Source organism: Gopherus flavomarginatus, chromosome 10 (assembly GCF_025201925.1).
Source record: "Gopherus flavomarginatus isolate rGopFla2 chromosome 10, rGopFla2.mat.asm, whole genome shotgun sequence".
NCBI lineage: Eukaryota > Metazoa > Chordata > Testudines > Testudinidae > Gopherus > Gopherus flavomarginatus.
Window position 1 is genome coordinate 79,836,515 of NC_066626.1, and position 16,454 is coordinate 79,852,968.

At 60.2% G+C, this 16,454-nt stretch overlaps 1 protein-coding gene across 5 annotated transcripts in view; it reads right to left on the reverse strand.

The window, feature by feature from the left end:
• The window catches only part of TNS1 (tensin 1), a 280,050-nt gene that overhangs the window by 244,202 nt on the left and 19,394 nt on the right, over positions 1-16,454 (reverse strand). For all 5 annotated transcript variants that reach the window (XM_050916920.1, XM_050916918.1, XM_050916921.1 and 2 more), the window contains exon 3: positions 1,510-1,547. In XM_050916920.1, the coding sequence (XP_050772877.1) occupies positions 1,510-1,547 (38 nt within the window). The remainder of the gene's footprint in view (positions 1-1,509; positions 1,548-16,454) is intronic.

Sequence of the window (16,454 nt, forward strand, 5' to 3'; positions counted from 1 at the left end):
CAGAGCGGGACCCCAGGAGAGAGACCCGGCTTGGGGCTTTGCCGTACCAGGGTGGCTCCTGGCAGCTGGAGAAGAGACATAGGGAGAAAGCTGCGTCAGACACCACCAGCACAGTGACTCCCAGGCGCTCCGGCCCGCTCTCCATGGCCAAGTCCTAGGCTGGGTTTGGGGACAGCATCACCTGTCCTCCTGTCAGCCAACCTGAGGAGATTCCTCCCCTTCTCCCTCCCCACGCAGCATCCAACAGCGCAAGCAGACGGTGGCCGAGACCCTGTTTCATACCCAGCTCTTCTGTGCAACCCCCCTCTCCCCCATGCAAGGATGGACGACCTTCTCCGTCAACACCCTTCCACAGAGCAGGGCAACTAGGGCTTATGGGGGCCTGTGCACTGCAATTTGGAACAGACACGGGTCCCAGCACTTCTAAGATGCAAGGGAAACAATGGGAGAAGGAGAAGCCAGCAGCAGACGAGGAAACCCGCGGCCTCTCCCAGAGGAGCCAGAAGGAGCAGCAAGCATCCGAGCAGCAGAGGCAGGTGAAGGAGCAGGACGGGGGGCTTTGGGAGGCCAGTGGACTAGACTCAAGCACATCACCCCAAATTTACCTGCTGCATCCACTGCATATTTGCAGCACGATGGGTTACGGGCGCACGGACTGGCGGGTGCCTGGGATACAAGAAGCTCCCGCATGCACCCAGCCTGCTGCTGCACCCTGCCCAGACGCCTGGATGCGGTGCAATGCACGTGCCCCCGAAGGAAAGCCGGCACAAGAGCACCAGCAGTGCTCTCCCCCAGTGCCCCGGAGACACCACAAACCCAGATCAGCCAGGCAAGCTCCCAGCAGCCCCCAGCTCCAGACCAAGCCATCCCCAACCAGCAGCTGATGCCAAAATCAGGGGCCGAGTATCGGCATCTCCACCAGCTCCAACCAATGACATCCGAGCAGGCTAGGCAGCACCGAGACATGAACTCCTCCGTTCTCGCTGCCGTGAAGGGGGTACACCGGGGAGCTAAGCGAACCAGTTGGAAATGTGTGTGCTTTAATAACTCAGAGTGAAATCAACAGCAAAAATCCCCCTGACCTCCCCGGGGCCAGGATCTCACCCTGCTTTTAGGGGCCGGGGAGTAGGAAAGATTGTTCACCTGCGAAGCAGTAGCTACGTCTGCCCAAGGCTCGCTGGGTGCCCAGCGGCAGCTCGAAAAGACACCAACGTTTGCTGGGTGCACAAAGGAAAGGCGCCCGGTGCTGGGAACAGGAGGGATTAGCTTTATTTCCCCGCGGGCGGCAGGGAGCAGCCCAGGTCCCCAGCAGCGCTTTGTAACCAGACACTGCAGCCCCGGCGGGACCCCAGAGTGTCACCTTGAGTGACAATCAGGACCCAAGTGCAGAAACGAAGTGAGGAGAGCAGAGAGAGGCCCCCCCCGCCTCCTTCCCGAGTCAGAGCGACTCCAACCCGACCGGGACCCCCGACACAAGGAAAGTTCGCTGCAAAGGGGGCAGCTCCTTACCTTGGCTTCGCATTTCCTGTGACAGGACAGCTTGCACCCTGCGAGAGAGAGACAGAAACCAGGACTCAGTAGCGAGCTCACCTCCCCGGCTCCGAGCGCAGGGAAGCGGGCCAGGGCCCAGGGACAAAGAGGGACCGCCCGGGACAGAAACACCAACCAAAACAAACTCTCCAGGCTGCTGCGGGAAACCCAGGCGCAGGCCGGGGCGGAGGAGGGGGAGGAAAGCGAAGCACCTGGCACCTAGCCAAGGATAGCCTCGGCGGCACAGGTACACCGGAGCGCGCTGGCCCACGGCAGCAGCTCGGCTCCTCGGGAACATGCTGAGCACATTGTGCCGAGCTGCCTACCACGCTGTCAGAGCCTGCCCCGGGGCTCAGGGTTCGCCTGCCTACCCCTTTTTCTCCCCCACCCCCTTGCCTCTTTCTTTCGTGACTGAACAGTGCACACGGAGCAGGCCCGGCCCGCCCTCTCGCTCCAGGAGTCATGTTCCTAAGCAGTTCACTCCAGCAGGAATGTTCAAAATGCGGCCCGGTCCCCTCCTGCTTTTCCTCGCCGGCTGCTCACATCTTGGGGCTGAGGAACGGCCTCCCCACCCCAGCTTACAGAACAAAAGAGGAGTTTTCGCCACCTCCTGTCTCGGAGCCAGGATCTCAGCCTCTCTGAGCCCCTCGCTGCAGACCCAGCCGGGCAGGGCAGAGCCACGGGTCGAGCAGAAGGGGGACCCCTCGGAGGACCCTGAAAGTCGGGAGATTTGGGCTGTGGGTAGAGCGAAAGCAGGGGTGAGCACGGGGTGCCCATTCTCCATTGGCCGGGCACACATGAGGCCAGACCCGCCTGGCACGTCAGCACCGCCAGCGCTCTTAGACGGGCCCAGCCCAGATGAGCAGAAGGGCTGGGGTCAGGCCCTGCCTTTGCTCGCGGGATTCCCCTCGGTCTCGGGCTGCCGAACAGGGCACTGGTTCCAGTGCCAAGGAGGGCCGGGGCTGGGCTAGCAGGGGAGATATTGAGGGGAAGCGGCAGAGCTGGGGTACGGGGCAGAGGGAGTGCTGGGCTGGAAAACCAGGGGGCTGTGGACTGGGACTGAGAGGGCGCAGCAGAGCAGAGTGAGGGGGGCTGTGGATCAGGATGGAGGGAAAGCGATAGAGGTAGGGGAAGAGAAGCTAGGACCCCAGGACAGGACCCTCCACCTGATGTCCCAGACCTCCCGAGGCTTGCACCAGACAAGTGACAGCCCGGGCTCTGGCTGCTGCTGGCCACCTCCAGCAACGCGACACGGCCAGATAGGCCGAACGGGCCAATTTCTCTGAGGGGAGCCCTCCCGGGGGCTTGGCTCTCCAGCTGTTCACTCAGGAGAACCCAGAGATCGAGAGGCAACATGCATCTTCCTTGGGGCCCTGCTGGGCGGCTTACTCCAGGGACGCCACCATCGAGTCCTGCTCTGGGAGCACTGGAGACAGGCCAGGCGGTGCAGCCTGCTGTCCCCAGCCCTGACGGCATCCTGAGTCACCCCACATGGCCGCTGATGTCCGAGATGCAGGGTGTCTCTCAGGCCACCCGGGCCATGGCTCCGACGGGGGCTAGCTGGGGCTGGCGTCTCCCACAGCCCCGGGCAAAGCCTGGCACTCAGCTAGCATTGCCAGGTATCCAGCTTACATCCAGCCCCTACTTTACCTGCCCTGCCCCACACCCGCTCCTGCCAGCGGCCAGCCTGCAGCTCACCCCTCATTCTGTGCTTGCGTCGGCTGCACACGAGGGGCCCCAGCTGTCCCCGGGGGCCGACATGGTGCAATCCCTGTGCAATGGGATTCTAAGACCAGGCATGGCAGCGCCATAGGGAAACAACCCCCCCGCCCACACAATATGTTCTGCTAGTAACACCACTGCTCCAGGCCAGCCTGGAAGCTGGGGCCCGGCTGCTGAGGTGTTCAGAGCAGGGTGGATACAGCTAATCCATCGCTCCCTCGCCCCTCTCTCAGGCCCTCCCGCTGCCCTGGAGTCCTGCAGGCCAGCCCCCGGCTCTCCGTACCCACTCGCGCCCTCCTTCCCGTCTCACACTGAAGGGTCAGATGGAGATGCTCCACTCCCAGTTTAAGTGATCACAGGCAGGGGAGGGAACGTCTCTGTTCCTCAGCCTGCCCATCCAGGGGTGGTGAGTTCTATGGGTCCATGGTGCCCATGCTCCAGGAATATTCAGGGCCTAGGGGCCCGGCTCCACCAATGTTTGGGGCTGAGTCTCTCCCCCGACCCTGCATGCGGCCCCTGGACACCTCCCCCAGAGCATCTCCCAGCCCTGCCTGCTGCCCCCGGGTGATTTAAAAGGGCCCAGGGGCATTGGCCACCACCACTGGCAGTGCAGCGAGGCTAAAGCAGCTTCCTGCCCATCCTCGCTCCACGCCACTTCCAGAAGCAGCTGGCACATCCCTGTGGCCCCGGTGTCCCGCAGTCCCTGGGCGATGCTCTGAAACTGCTCCCCACCAAGCCAGGCAGGACTCCGGGGAGCCTCCTCTCCCTTGGAGCAGACTTGTTCAGGGCAAGACGCTCACACGGCTTCACCTCCTGGGTCTCTCCTTGGAGCATTCAGCATCCTCTGCCCCTCCATGCGCTTCCCACAGCGAGCCCGCCCCAGCGGGGTCCTGGGGGGGCCACAGGGTCCTGCACCCCCACTTCGCAGTCAGACGTGACTCTCAGCCAGCCAGTAAAACAGAGGTTTATTTGATGACAGGAACAGGGTCTAAAACAGAGCTTGTAGATACAGAGAACGAGATCCCTCAGCCGGGTCCATTCTGGGGGGCAGTGAGCCAGATCCCCCACGTCTGCCCTCACTCCAGCTCCAGACTGAAACCCCCTGCAGCCCCTCCCTGGCCTTTGTCTCTTTCCCGGGCCAGGAGGTCACCTGATCTTTGTCTCCAACACCTTTAGCATCCCCTTGCAGGGGGAAGGGCCCCGGCCATTAGTTGCCAGGAGACAGAGGGTCGGCCAGAGCTGAGGCCCCCCCACAGTATTCAGAGGGAACATTGAGAACAGCCCCACTTCCTCACACCTGGGGGCAGGTGTTTCTGCGCACTGCCTGTGCCCCGAGCGCCAACTCCGCAGCTCCCATTGGCTGGGAACTGTGGCCAATGGGAGCTGTGGGGGCAGTGCCTGTGGGCAACAGCGCATGGAGACCCCCCTGCACCCCCGCCTAGGAGCCGCTGCCAGAGGGGCGTGCGGGTCGCTTTGGGGAGCCACCCAAGGTAAGCGCCACACCCCTCCCTCTCTCCCGCAGCCCACCCCCTGCCCCAGCCCAACCCAGCACCCAGCCACCCCCCCAGAGCCCGCACCCCTCACCCCTCCCACACCCCAACCCCCTGCCCCAGCCCAGACCCAGCACCCAGCCACCCCCCCAGAGCCCGCACCCCTCACCCCTCCCACACCCCAACCCCCTGCCCCAGCCCAGACCCAGCACCCAGCCACCCCCCCAGAGCCTGCACCCCTCACCCCTCCCACACCCCAACCCCCTGCCCCAGCCCAGACCCAGCACCCAACCACCCCCCCAGAGCCCGCACCCCTCACCCCTCCCACACCCCAACCCCGTGCCCCAGCCCAGACCCAGCACCCCAACTCCCTCCCAGAGCCTTCCCCCCATGCCCCCTCTTGCACCCCAACCCCTTCCTGTGCCCCCTCCTATACCCCACCTCCTGCCCCAGCCAGAGCCCGCACCTAAACTCCCTCCCAGAGCCAAAGGCAGGTATGGGGGGGGGGGGGGCAGGACTTGGACCCATTCTGGGCACCACCAAAAATTACACAAACCAGTTGCCCCTGCACCCATCGCTGCCAAGGCCCAGCACAAGCGCTGCCCAATGCTATATCAGAGAAGCCCTGGCTACTTATATGGCCTCCAACTGCCCATCACCATAGTATCTGGGCAGGGACCCTCCCTACAGCTGTGCAGGCACCATGGCTAGAGCATTGAACTGGAACTCAGGAGACCTAGGCTTGAGTCCCAGCTGGGAGTGACCTTACTTCCCTGCTCTGTGCCTCAGTTTCCCCCATTTTACAGATGGAAATGACACTGCGCTCCTTTGAGCGCTACGGATGAAAAGCGCTAAATAAGTTATATAGGATTATTTCAGCTAAAATGGCTAAAACACACCCGATCCCTGCGTAGCTGCACGGTTGATTTAACATGCCACAAACGATGCAACCTGCAAACAGGAGCCCCCTCCGTGATACTACGAGTTCAATATTTGACACAATTTCAAGACTTGGCATCAAGAGTGAGAATCGCCTTCCCAGGCTCCCATTCTCCAGACTGATCTGAAACTGAGAGAACGTTTGAAAATCCCAGATCTCTTTTTTCCAGCCCGGAGGCTGTGTAATTTACCTTCCCCTTCCTCTCAGCTAGGGAGCGTGAAACCAGCCAGGTCAGTTTCCTGCCATTCCTCTCTCTAAGACAGGGCTGCAGGGCTTGCATTACAGAACCACAGAGGGACTCTCGCAGGCTGCTCTGACCTGCACGAATGTTGTCTGCGAACTCTAGAGACCTGCTCCTAGGCAGATCTGCGTGGGAGCAGTCCCTGGAAACACGTGCCTGGTTTTAGTAGATCAGGGCCTACAATACATTGGTTTATTCTCAGGCGGTGACATCTTGGCCCGACTGATGTCAACAGCAAGACTCCAGGCCAGCCATTGGCCCTGCAGAGCCGACGCAGCTCCAGGGGAGCCGGGTTGAGTCCAGCGCCTGGCATCACCACACCAGGAAAATGCTGCAGGTCAGCAGGCAGGAAAACCCCTTGGGTCACGTGAGCAGGAGTCACTGAGCACCCGTGGCCCCAGCCCTGCCCCGCTGTGCCGCGTCCAGGCTGATCGGCACTTTCAGTCCAAAACGCAGCCGATTCGCTCCAGTCCGTCCAGCAAAGTGACTCCTGGGAACCCTTCTATCCCCATTAGCAATCAACCATCCCGCTTACGCTTTCCCTCGCTCACACCCAGATGCCAGGCACCGGGGCCCTTGGCACAGAGCAGAGGTGCTGATCAGGAACCAGGGCAGGTCCTAGCTGGATTGAAGCGAACGGCTGCGGCCGGGGTGGGGATATTTTAAAGGGCTTCCCTCCCTCCACTGGCCCCATCTAGCTCCTCCCTGGGGATTGCATGGGGCATTCTTCCCTTGCTACAGAACCGTGTCTCTGCAGGCCAGGCCCTGGGTCTCTGCAGCTGGCCTCAGCACATCTAGAGGGAGGAAGGGTGAGGCACAAGACAGGGATCCAGGACTCCTAGGTTCTCTTCCCATCTCTGACTCGGATTTCCTCTGAGGTCTTGGGCAAGTCACTTAACTGTTCTGTGCTTCAGTTTCCTCAGATATAAAATAGGGGCAGGGCTGTGTCGGAGGCACCTAGAGCTCCTCCCACAAGCCCATTCTCACATGCTTGTGGCCCAACCCAATCAGTTATCGCCGGGCCATCTCCCTCAGCACCCCACGCTCAGCCCGGCCGAAGGCTGATCTGCACAGCCAGCGGGCACAAAGCAGCCAGTTCAGCTGCCCGGACGCAGCTCAGCTCCCAGGCATGGAGTTCACCACACATGTGTGGCCTACCCTGGCACCCAAACATGCCCCCGTTGCATGTGCATGGGCCACACACCTCTCCCGAGCACAGCGGGCCTATGTTCTTGCACCCGCAGCACGTACACACAGACGCAACATGCAAACACCCTAAGTCCTCCCCACCCCGGCCCACCTGCTCGCGGCACGCTCACCCTCCCCACACCCCGGGCAATAAGAGATTCCCAAACTCAGGAGACTTTAATATGTCCCGTCTTCTCTCCTGCACGGACGCCATCGTGGCTCCTACTGCCTGACTTTCAACGGGACTCAGAGGAGGAAGTGACATCAGGCCCGGGGGAGCTGGTTCTGTGGGGCAGGCGGAGCAGCGAGGAGGCTGGAGTGACAGCCCGGACACTGGCCCAGGGCTGTCACAGTGCAGAGCTGCGAGGTTCAGGGACTGATCCTGCACAGACCTCAGAAGGGGCAGGATCAGGCCCCTGGAGAGATCCCAGAGTCCGGCAGCTACAATGCATTTCCCCAGGGGGCTGTGTCAGTCCCCAGCTCCCTACCCCATGGGGGCACGGGCTGGCATATGGCGGCGATCCCGCCAGGTGGCATTCGAGAATCGCCACGTGCCTGAGCTGAGACAGGCTGCCCACAGCTGGGCACAGACAAAGCCAACCACCAGCTGCTTCCCAGTGCACTCCCGGGAGACCCACCAGCTGGATAAAATACTCACACAAGGGGCCAGGAGAGCTCCAGCGAACCCAGCCCTAGCATTCCCTCCACAGGGGGACCTCCACGCCCCCGGGTTTCAGCCTTGTCCTCAGCTGGCTGGCGCTCACATTTCTGAACTCTGCTGCAGATGCCAGCACCGCGTAGGCACTGCCCGCCAGCCCTTGGCAAGTCCCAGCAAAGCCCCCGGCCAGGTAAAGTTCCCCGCCCCCAGGGGTTTACACTGCACTTTGCAGCCCTGCCAGAAACAGCATCTGTTCCTTTGATACAACAGAGTCATTGTTCCTGGGGGGGGGCGGGGGGAGGGCCTGGCCTGTGGATGGGATTCGTTACTGTGGCTTTTCTAACCCAGGGAGATCAGTTGAACTAGGCGCTAGTGCAGGACTCCTGGATGCTCAGCCGCACTCCACCACTGACCTGCCGGGCACAGTAACACAGCCCACTGCTGCCTCAGTTTCCCCCTCTGGGGATGAGAACGTTCCCTAAAGGCTGCGAAACACACCCACAGCCGAGAAGAGCGACAGGCTGCAAGCTACTCCAGCAAGGGAAGGGTCCCCACTGGATGCAACTGAACGGCGTTTGGGGGCAGGGGGGCTCCCTATGCAAAGTACACCCCGCCCCCAACCAAATTTCATGCAGCACCAGGCTGCGGGGAGCCCCTCCCCAACACGCCCCCCACAACACCTGCCTGACCCCGCCCTCTCCGAACGAGACTCACCTGCCCCCCCTTCCATGCTGGCCAGCAGGGCGACCTGGCTAATGGGGGTGACCTTTTAACCCCATCCCTGCCACAGCCCGTGGCAAGTCACACTAAGAAAGGCCAGGAGGGGCTGAGTTTGCTCAGGGTCCTTGGCGTCTCTGCTGTGCCCATGTACAAACGGCCCCTGAGTGTGTGTCGTAGGATCAGCCAGCTCCAGATCTAGCCCCAGGTCCAGCCAGCCCCACGTCCAGCCTCCAACAGAGGGTTCAGAGAGACGGGTACAAACCTGGCAGTCGCAGGTGGGGGAGAATCTGCCTCTTGTCACTACTAGAGACCTGCCCAAGCCCTGAAGCTCCATGTTGAAATACCCCTTCCGGAATTTCCACCATCATTAATTATGCTAATACTGCATATTCGTTAGGGCTGTGTAAATGTCCAGTCCCTCCTCGAACTGGGCTAGGTACACACTGTTCCCTTCAGTTGGTTTTGAATTGACCATTGGAAGTGCTGAGTCAGATCTGCCCCCTGCGTGTCTCCGGCTAGCCCTCACAGCTGGATTCCCCTCCGGCTCCCGTATCATCCCCATCAGCCCTGTTACCGGAGCTCTGGAGGAACCCAGTTTGACTCTCACATCCCAGGGGAATTTTACTGTAGTTTTTCATTCTGGGAAACCTGGTTCCATGTTTCCCAAGGGTCAGCACAGCTAATAATAACCAGATTGCTCTTAGACGGGGCTTCTCACCTGCAGAGCTGCAAGCACTTTACAAAAGAGAGTAGCAGTATTATATCCATTTTACAGATGGGGAAAACTGAGGCACAGAGCAAGGCCGTGACTTGCCCAAGGTCAGCCAGTGGGTCCGTGCCAGAACAGGGGACAGAACTCAGCTCTTCTGAGTCTCAGGCCAGCATCCACTGGATCACACTGTATAATCAGAGCCAAAGAAACTCCTCTAGCCTCAACGGTATTTCAGCCTGTATCTTCCACCATGGGCTGTCTGTCCAACAAGTATTAACGACGGCTGAGCATGGAACGGTCCAGAGTGCCTAAGAACCCAAACAGACTGATGCTTCTCAGAACCCCTTCCAGATGCACGGGACTGCCTGAGCCTGCCGGGGCGGAAATCTTGCAGAGAGATGCTTTCTTCTGAGATTTCTAGACATTTTTTCGGACCATTGTACCAGCAAGCGCAGAGGGGGGAAAAGGAGGAGATACTCTGGGTGCAGGGATACCAGAGTGTGCATACGCAGGTCAATCATTTTATTTAAGCCAATTCGTTGCTCCTTAATCCAGGCCAACTCTCCCCAGGGCACTTTCTTCCCTACACTTTGCTGCACACAAACCAACAGCCCAATCACAAACCACCCTACAACAACAAACCAGGGTCTGTAAGTGTCACCTGCACGCTCCAGAGCAACGCTACCACAGCGACACACGGCACCTCTAGCAGCTCCCTGGCACATCCCACCAGCAACCCCACAACAACAAACCGGGAAGTGCAACCACCCAACCCGGACCCACAACAGAGGCAAACAAACTTCCAGTGCAGAAGGAAGCAGATTTGCCTTTGAACTTCCAAAGCGGCTGCTGTTAGAAGCAAGAGCGAGGATTGTCAATCACGCTATTGAGACAGTTCTCTCGCCGCCCCCTTTTCAGCTGGCAAAGGGGCACAAACCCATGCACCACAGAGGGGAGGAGATCGGGAAGGGATCCCCGCCTCCCTCCGACCCCAAAGCTCAGTCCTGCTAGTTGCCCAATGCCTCGAGGTTCTCCTCTCTAGGGTTATTTCCTGGGGCAGCAGGGAACACAGGAAGCCGGCATTGTTACAGCCTGAGTAAGCCTTTCCTTCTCGGCAGAGCCATCGGAAAATGAGCACAGAGCAGGGGTGCACCTGACAGCCCTGATAACAAGGACTTGGCTGGGCCAAGGAGCTTGCGGCTCGCTGCCCAGTGACTTCACCTCTCCACAGATCCGTATCAGTGGGGCTTGAATTGCGCCGGGGTCTGCCACGGCCAGCTCATATCCTCCCCTCCGTCCGTGCACATGTTCCTCCGCCATTATACACATGTCTCGGGCAGCACGTGGGAGAGAGAGAGAACGGCCTTCCATAGCTGCGGCCCCATCCAGCCTACAGCAAAACCTTTCCCACTCCCTGATGAAATGCAGCCACCTCTGAGGTGGAGCAGAGCAGCTGTTAAACAGCTACATCCAACACCCCCATTTAACTCAAGAAGCAGAGAACAGCTGCTCCAGCTAGAAGAACAGAAGGAATTTAAGTCACAAACATCCCCACCCCCACACAGAAAGCATCTTAAATGGGCACAAAGTCTCAGGCCTGGGTCTCACTCAAGAGGAAGCACTGCGCCCGTTGGCATTATATGCAGCCCTGCACAGACTCCAAAAGGCAAACCGGGAAGTACCCTGTGCTGAATGGGTAACGTTACTGGTTGTGGTACCAGGGTACCTCCGGCTACTCACTGTATTCCAGCAGCATGTTTAGAGGGCTCGAGCGAGATCCACGTGCCACCGCGCTAGGTGCAGTACCGGGGCGGCTCTAGGCATTTTGCCGCCCCAAGCAGGGCAGGCAGGCTGCCTTCCATGGCTTGCCTGCGGGAGGTCCCTGGTCCCGCGGATTTGGCGGCACACCTGCGGGAGTTCTGCCAAAGCTGTTGGACCAGCGGACCCTCCGCAGGCATGCCACCGAACGCAACCTGCCTGCCGCCCTCGTGGCGACCGGCAGAGCGCCCCCCGTAGTTTGCCGCCCCAGGCACGCACTTGGCGTGCTGGTGCCCGGAGCGGCCCCTGTGCAGTACATACACAGAGTAAGAGAACATCTCCGCCCTGCTGGCAATCTATCTACACAGCCACGACAAGCAGGATGTGATCCTCAGAGAGACGAAGTAACTGGCCCAAGAGCCTGTGGCAGGACCAGGAATTTAGCCCTGATCTCCTGAGTCCCACTCCAGTGTCTTACCCACCAGTCCAGGCCAGGGCCAACTCAGCCTGGCTAGTGCAGTCGGATATGATCACAACCAGGGTGGGCAGCGCGACATGTGCACAGCTGCTGCAGGTCCCAGGCCCCACAGGCAGCACATCCTGGCCCACGGCGAGTGCCAACGGAACCTTTCTTTTTAACCCTGGCCCTGGGTTTCTCACTAACCAGGACCTGCACTTGCTGAATGCAGATTCCTCTTTCCTCCCCCTGGCCAAGAGAGCGAGCAAAGCTCCAGCCAAAAGGCTGCCAGCCAATCAGCGTGTGCCACTGGCATCTGGAGGGGGGTGGCTGGGGGAGCCAGATCATGCCCTGGGCAATGCCAGCTTTGGAACTGCGACCAGCTGCTTGGGACAGCTGCCGGGATGGAGCGCCGGGAATTATGCATATTTCAGGGTCAGCTAAGCTCCGGCCCTCGAGCACAACAAATGCAGAAGTTAATCGCGCCATCTTCTGGTGGAAGGGTAGTATCGGGGTCTTCTTTATTTGCATCTTCTTACCCCAGGGCATTATGGGAGAAGAGGACAAATCATTCTTATTGTTTATGACAACTATGTCAAGGTGAGATGCAGGTGGACAGGTGACTGATCCTGGAGTCTTTTTAGGTGGCCTGTGGTTGGGATGGGTGGATAACAGTTAAAACGTAGTCACCACAATGTGTAAAGTCCTGGGAAGGGGTTTCCAGAGGTGCGGGAACAGCATGTGACTGCGCAGAAGAGTGAGAGGAGGGACGGGACGGGACGGGACGGGACAGGACGGGACAGGACAGGACGGGATGTCTTGTCTTGTCTTGTCTTGTCTTGTCATGTCACTTTGAGATCTGCTCATTCAATTTATCATTTCCCTGAGCGTATAAAGCCCCCTTGCTGGAGACCCCTTTGGACGCGGGCAGCAGGAGGCTGTTGTTGGGGACAACGTTTTTCTAAGGACAGGGGGAAAAACACGACTTGCACAAGGGAAGGAACACGCTTCTGATACCTGCCTAGTTATCACCCAGCACTCAACACTCCCCTCTCTGCCACAGGTCAGAGTTACTGTCCCTCTTTCACACTTGGGGAAACTGAGGTACGTGTGGAAGTGACCTGCCCATGCCCGTAGGACAAGCCTCGCCCTGGGTCTTCTCTTCCTGCGTTCCAATCCTGACCTGCTTGGCAGTGTGCTGGGGGACACCCGCTGGTACCCCGCCCCACGCCCGCCGCTCGGACACGACAGGAAAACAAATAGTTAAACTGGCTACTGGGGGGGCTACCATCAAATCCATGTGTGAGCTCCCCCTGCTGGCTCCGAGGCAGCACTGAACATGCCAAGGCCCCAGTCCTGCCGTCGGGGCTCTGTGGGGTCCAACCAGGAGGGTCGCACCAGGGGAGGATTGATCGGGGTCTGACCTGGGCCATGGGGACAGCGCCTACTCAAGGGAGTAAGCCACACAGAGCCATGCTGGCTTCCCCCACCTTGGGGTGGGGGCCATGACGGGGCTCCTCTCCCTTCCTTACCCCTTCTCTGATCTCCCCCAGTTGGTGCCAGCTGACAGTCGTGCTGCCCGCTCCCACCCCCCCCAGGGCTCCTGCCCGTCGCCCCAGTGGGCAGCGGTGCTCTGCTCCAAGCAGGACCGGGTCCCTAAATGCAGCGACGGATCCCAGCTGGCCGCTTAGCGAGGGGGCTGTGGACACCCCTTGCAATCCCTTCCCGCTGGCGAACTCCCAACACTTCACCAGCAGCGGCCGGAGCAAAGATCGCTAGGCCCAGGAATGGCCTCGGCCCTGTTCTGCGAGCTCAGGGGAGCCGCTCTGCGCCCCACGCACAGGGTGGCTGGAGCACTGGGTGCTTTCTGGGCCTTGGAGCGAACAGACCCAGCTCTCTGCGGCCAGGCTGCCCAGTGCTGCGGCTGGAGCCCCTGAAATTTCACAGTCAATCCCTGCCCTGCAGCTGCCCCACCTGGGGCATCGTGTTCCCCACAGGCCTCATGGTGGGGTGAGGCTGCGCCGGGCACCGTCCTGACCCAGGGAGCCTGAGGGACCAGCTGCAGAGCTCTGACGGGCACCGAGATCAAGGAGAGAGAGGGGGTGAGTGGGGGTGGGACCGGGCTAATGGGTGGGGGGGGTGAACAAGGGAAAGTCTGGGCTGATTCCCCAGCAAGGGGCACTGGGCGGGGAGCAGCCCCCTATGGGAGAGGGACTGTCTGGCTGAGGATGGGCCCCCCAGAACAGGTCTGAGCTCTGTGACCCCATGGCGCGAGCCCAGACCCACCCCACAGCCCGTCGGTCACTTGAGCTAGAGGTGTCTGGCCTGCGTTACTGTGCCATGGGCCCCACCCCCACGGAGAGCCCCACTGGGCACCAATGCCCCAGGGGGGACCCTTGAGGCTGGCATTCCCGCCCCTTTGTCCCCGTGACCCGAGGTCTCTGACCCAGCACGACGCTGGTGCGGGACGTGGGCGCCAATGGGACGCTGCACAGCTGTTCGCTCTCCCCCAGGCCTGTGGCCTGCATCCCTCCTGCTGCCCCAGCACCTTGGAGAGTGGTCGTCTGCCCTCCAGGGGCTCCACAGACAGGGGCCAAGGCAGGAGTCGAGGTAGCGCTGGGCTCGCTCACAGCTTTGGGGGGGTTCAACGGGGTTTTCAAAACGCTCCCCTCAACCCCGTCTTCCGGGGGGATTTTCCCCTGCACCCCCACTGGTACCCAATGCTACACGGGGGCAGTGGCACCCTGGGGTCCCCAGGACATGGGGGGTAAACCTGGTTCCTTTGCCCCTCTGGGTGCTGCAAGGAAAGGCTGGGACTCTCTGCCTGGGGCAGGGCTGGGCTGGCAGATGGGGGGCAGAATCAGGGAATGCATCTGCCTAGAGTATCTTGTCCGATTTACACAGGGAAAGTAGCATTCCTGCTGTGGCCTGTCACCCCAGCAGCTCAGGGCCCTCTGCCAGCCTCCTGCCCGCCCCACGCCATGCCCATTTCATGCCCCGCCCCCCAGCAGCCCGCTTCTCCACCCTCGGCTCCAGGGAAGCGTTTCACACCCCCACCCGGTTCTGTCCTGTAGGCAGCAGCTCTGCGCCCCAGGAATGGCCCAGGCGAAGGGCGCCCCAAGCAGAGACGAGGACCCCCCCGACACTTCTAACAAGAGCTGCGTCTCGGCACACCTGTCTCCAAGATCTAACTGCCTCCGCATTCAGTCCAGCCACACCTGCCGGCCTCTCCGCATTAGGGTCTCCAGTGCAGCCCCCTTTATCCAGCCCTGGCCAGTGAGCCGCACCCATGGCCCTCCCTGATGCCGGGACTTGGGGTGCCACCCTCTGGCCAGCCCGGAGAACTGCAATGGCACCACACTGAAATCAGACTGCATCAGAGGACAGGCGAGTCGCTAACGTGACACCAATTTTTACAAAAGGCTCCAGAGGCGATTCTGGCACTTACAGGCTGGCGAGCCTCACCTCAGTGCCAGGCTAAGCAGTTGAAAGGATGGTAAAGAGCAGAATTACCCGTAATGTAACCAAACACAATCTGTTGGGGAAGAGTCAACACGGTCTGTGTCAAGGGAAATCACGCCTCATCGATCTATTAGAATTCTTTCAGGGGGTCAAACATGTGGGGAAGAGGATCCAGAGGATCTAGTGTACCTGGATGTCCAGAAAGCTTTTGACCAGGTCCCTCTGTCACGGAGTCACCGGGCGATGCTCTGGAACTGCTCCCCACCCAGCCAGGCAGGACTTTGGGGAGCCTCCTCTCCCTAGGAGCAGACTTGTTCAGGGCAAGAAGCTCACACGGCTTCACCTCCTGGGTCTCTCCTTGGAGCATTCAGCATCCTCTGCCCCTCCGTGCGCTTCCCACAGCGAGTCCACCCCAGCGGGGTCCTGGGGAAGCCACCGGGTTCTGCACCCCCACTTTGCAGTCAGACGTGACTCTCAGCCAGCCAGTAAAACAGAGGTTTATTCGACGACAGGAACAGGGTCTATAACAGAGCTTGTAGGTACAGCGAACCGGACCCCTCGGCTGGGTCCATTCTGGGGGGCAGTGAGCCAGACCCCCAGGTCTGCCCTCCACCCTTGGCCCCAGCCAGCTCCAGACTAACCACCACTCCCAGCCCCTCCTCTCTCCTCAGCCCCTTTCCCGGGCCAGGAGGTCACCTGATCCCTTTGTCTCCAACACCTTCAGCTGGCACCTTTGCAGGGGAGGGGCCCAGGGCCTCCGTTGCTAGGAGACAGAGTGTCAGGCATTTAGGTGCACTGGCCCTTTGCTCTGCCAGATACTTAAGAACTGCCATGGGGACACTGAGGCACCAACACAGTATTCAGAGAAAACATTAAGAACTTTCCCAGTTCGTCACATCTCTCCCCCCTTCGAGACCGAACTGAGCGAGGTCACTCCAGCCAGTGACCTGGGGAAGTTCGAACCTACCAACGTTCCCATGGATGCCCCAGCATCTCTCCCATTCCTTGGTGTGAGTTACACCAGGACAGTCCAGTCTCACGCCCTCCCTTAGGTCGGGTGTGCTTGATGGCACTTGCAGGCCGCATGTAGGAAGGTTTATGCGGCTTGAACCCTTTTGCTACCCCAATACCTCTGGGGTTCAAACTGGGACGGGGTCTTCTCCCAGCACTTAAGAGCCCCCCTCTTGGCCTTGGCCAGCTTTGGGCTTGGGCAGCTGCTTCCCACTTTGTGGCCCAGACACAACACCTTTGCCGTCCCCCCTTACACATTCCAGCTTTTAAGGTCAGTCCCACCTCCTTGAGGCAGCCCATCCCCCTTTTCACCTGGGACACCTGTTCCTCCCAGGTCTGGCTAAAGATGCACATGTTATCAGTGTCTGCCAGGGCCAAGTTCTCCATCTCCCTCTGCTTGTCTAGAATCTCCCCAGGCCTAGGCATGGGGTCGGCATCGGACACTGTGATGGCTTTAAGCTTCTGATAGCCCCCATAAAACCAGATCATCCTGTCTCCCTTGGGGATCAGCCCCACGGGTGAGGCCCATGGGCTGTAAAACGGCTGGATCCCATCTAAAGGCAGC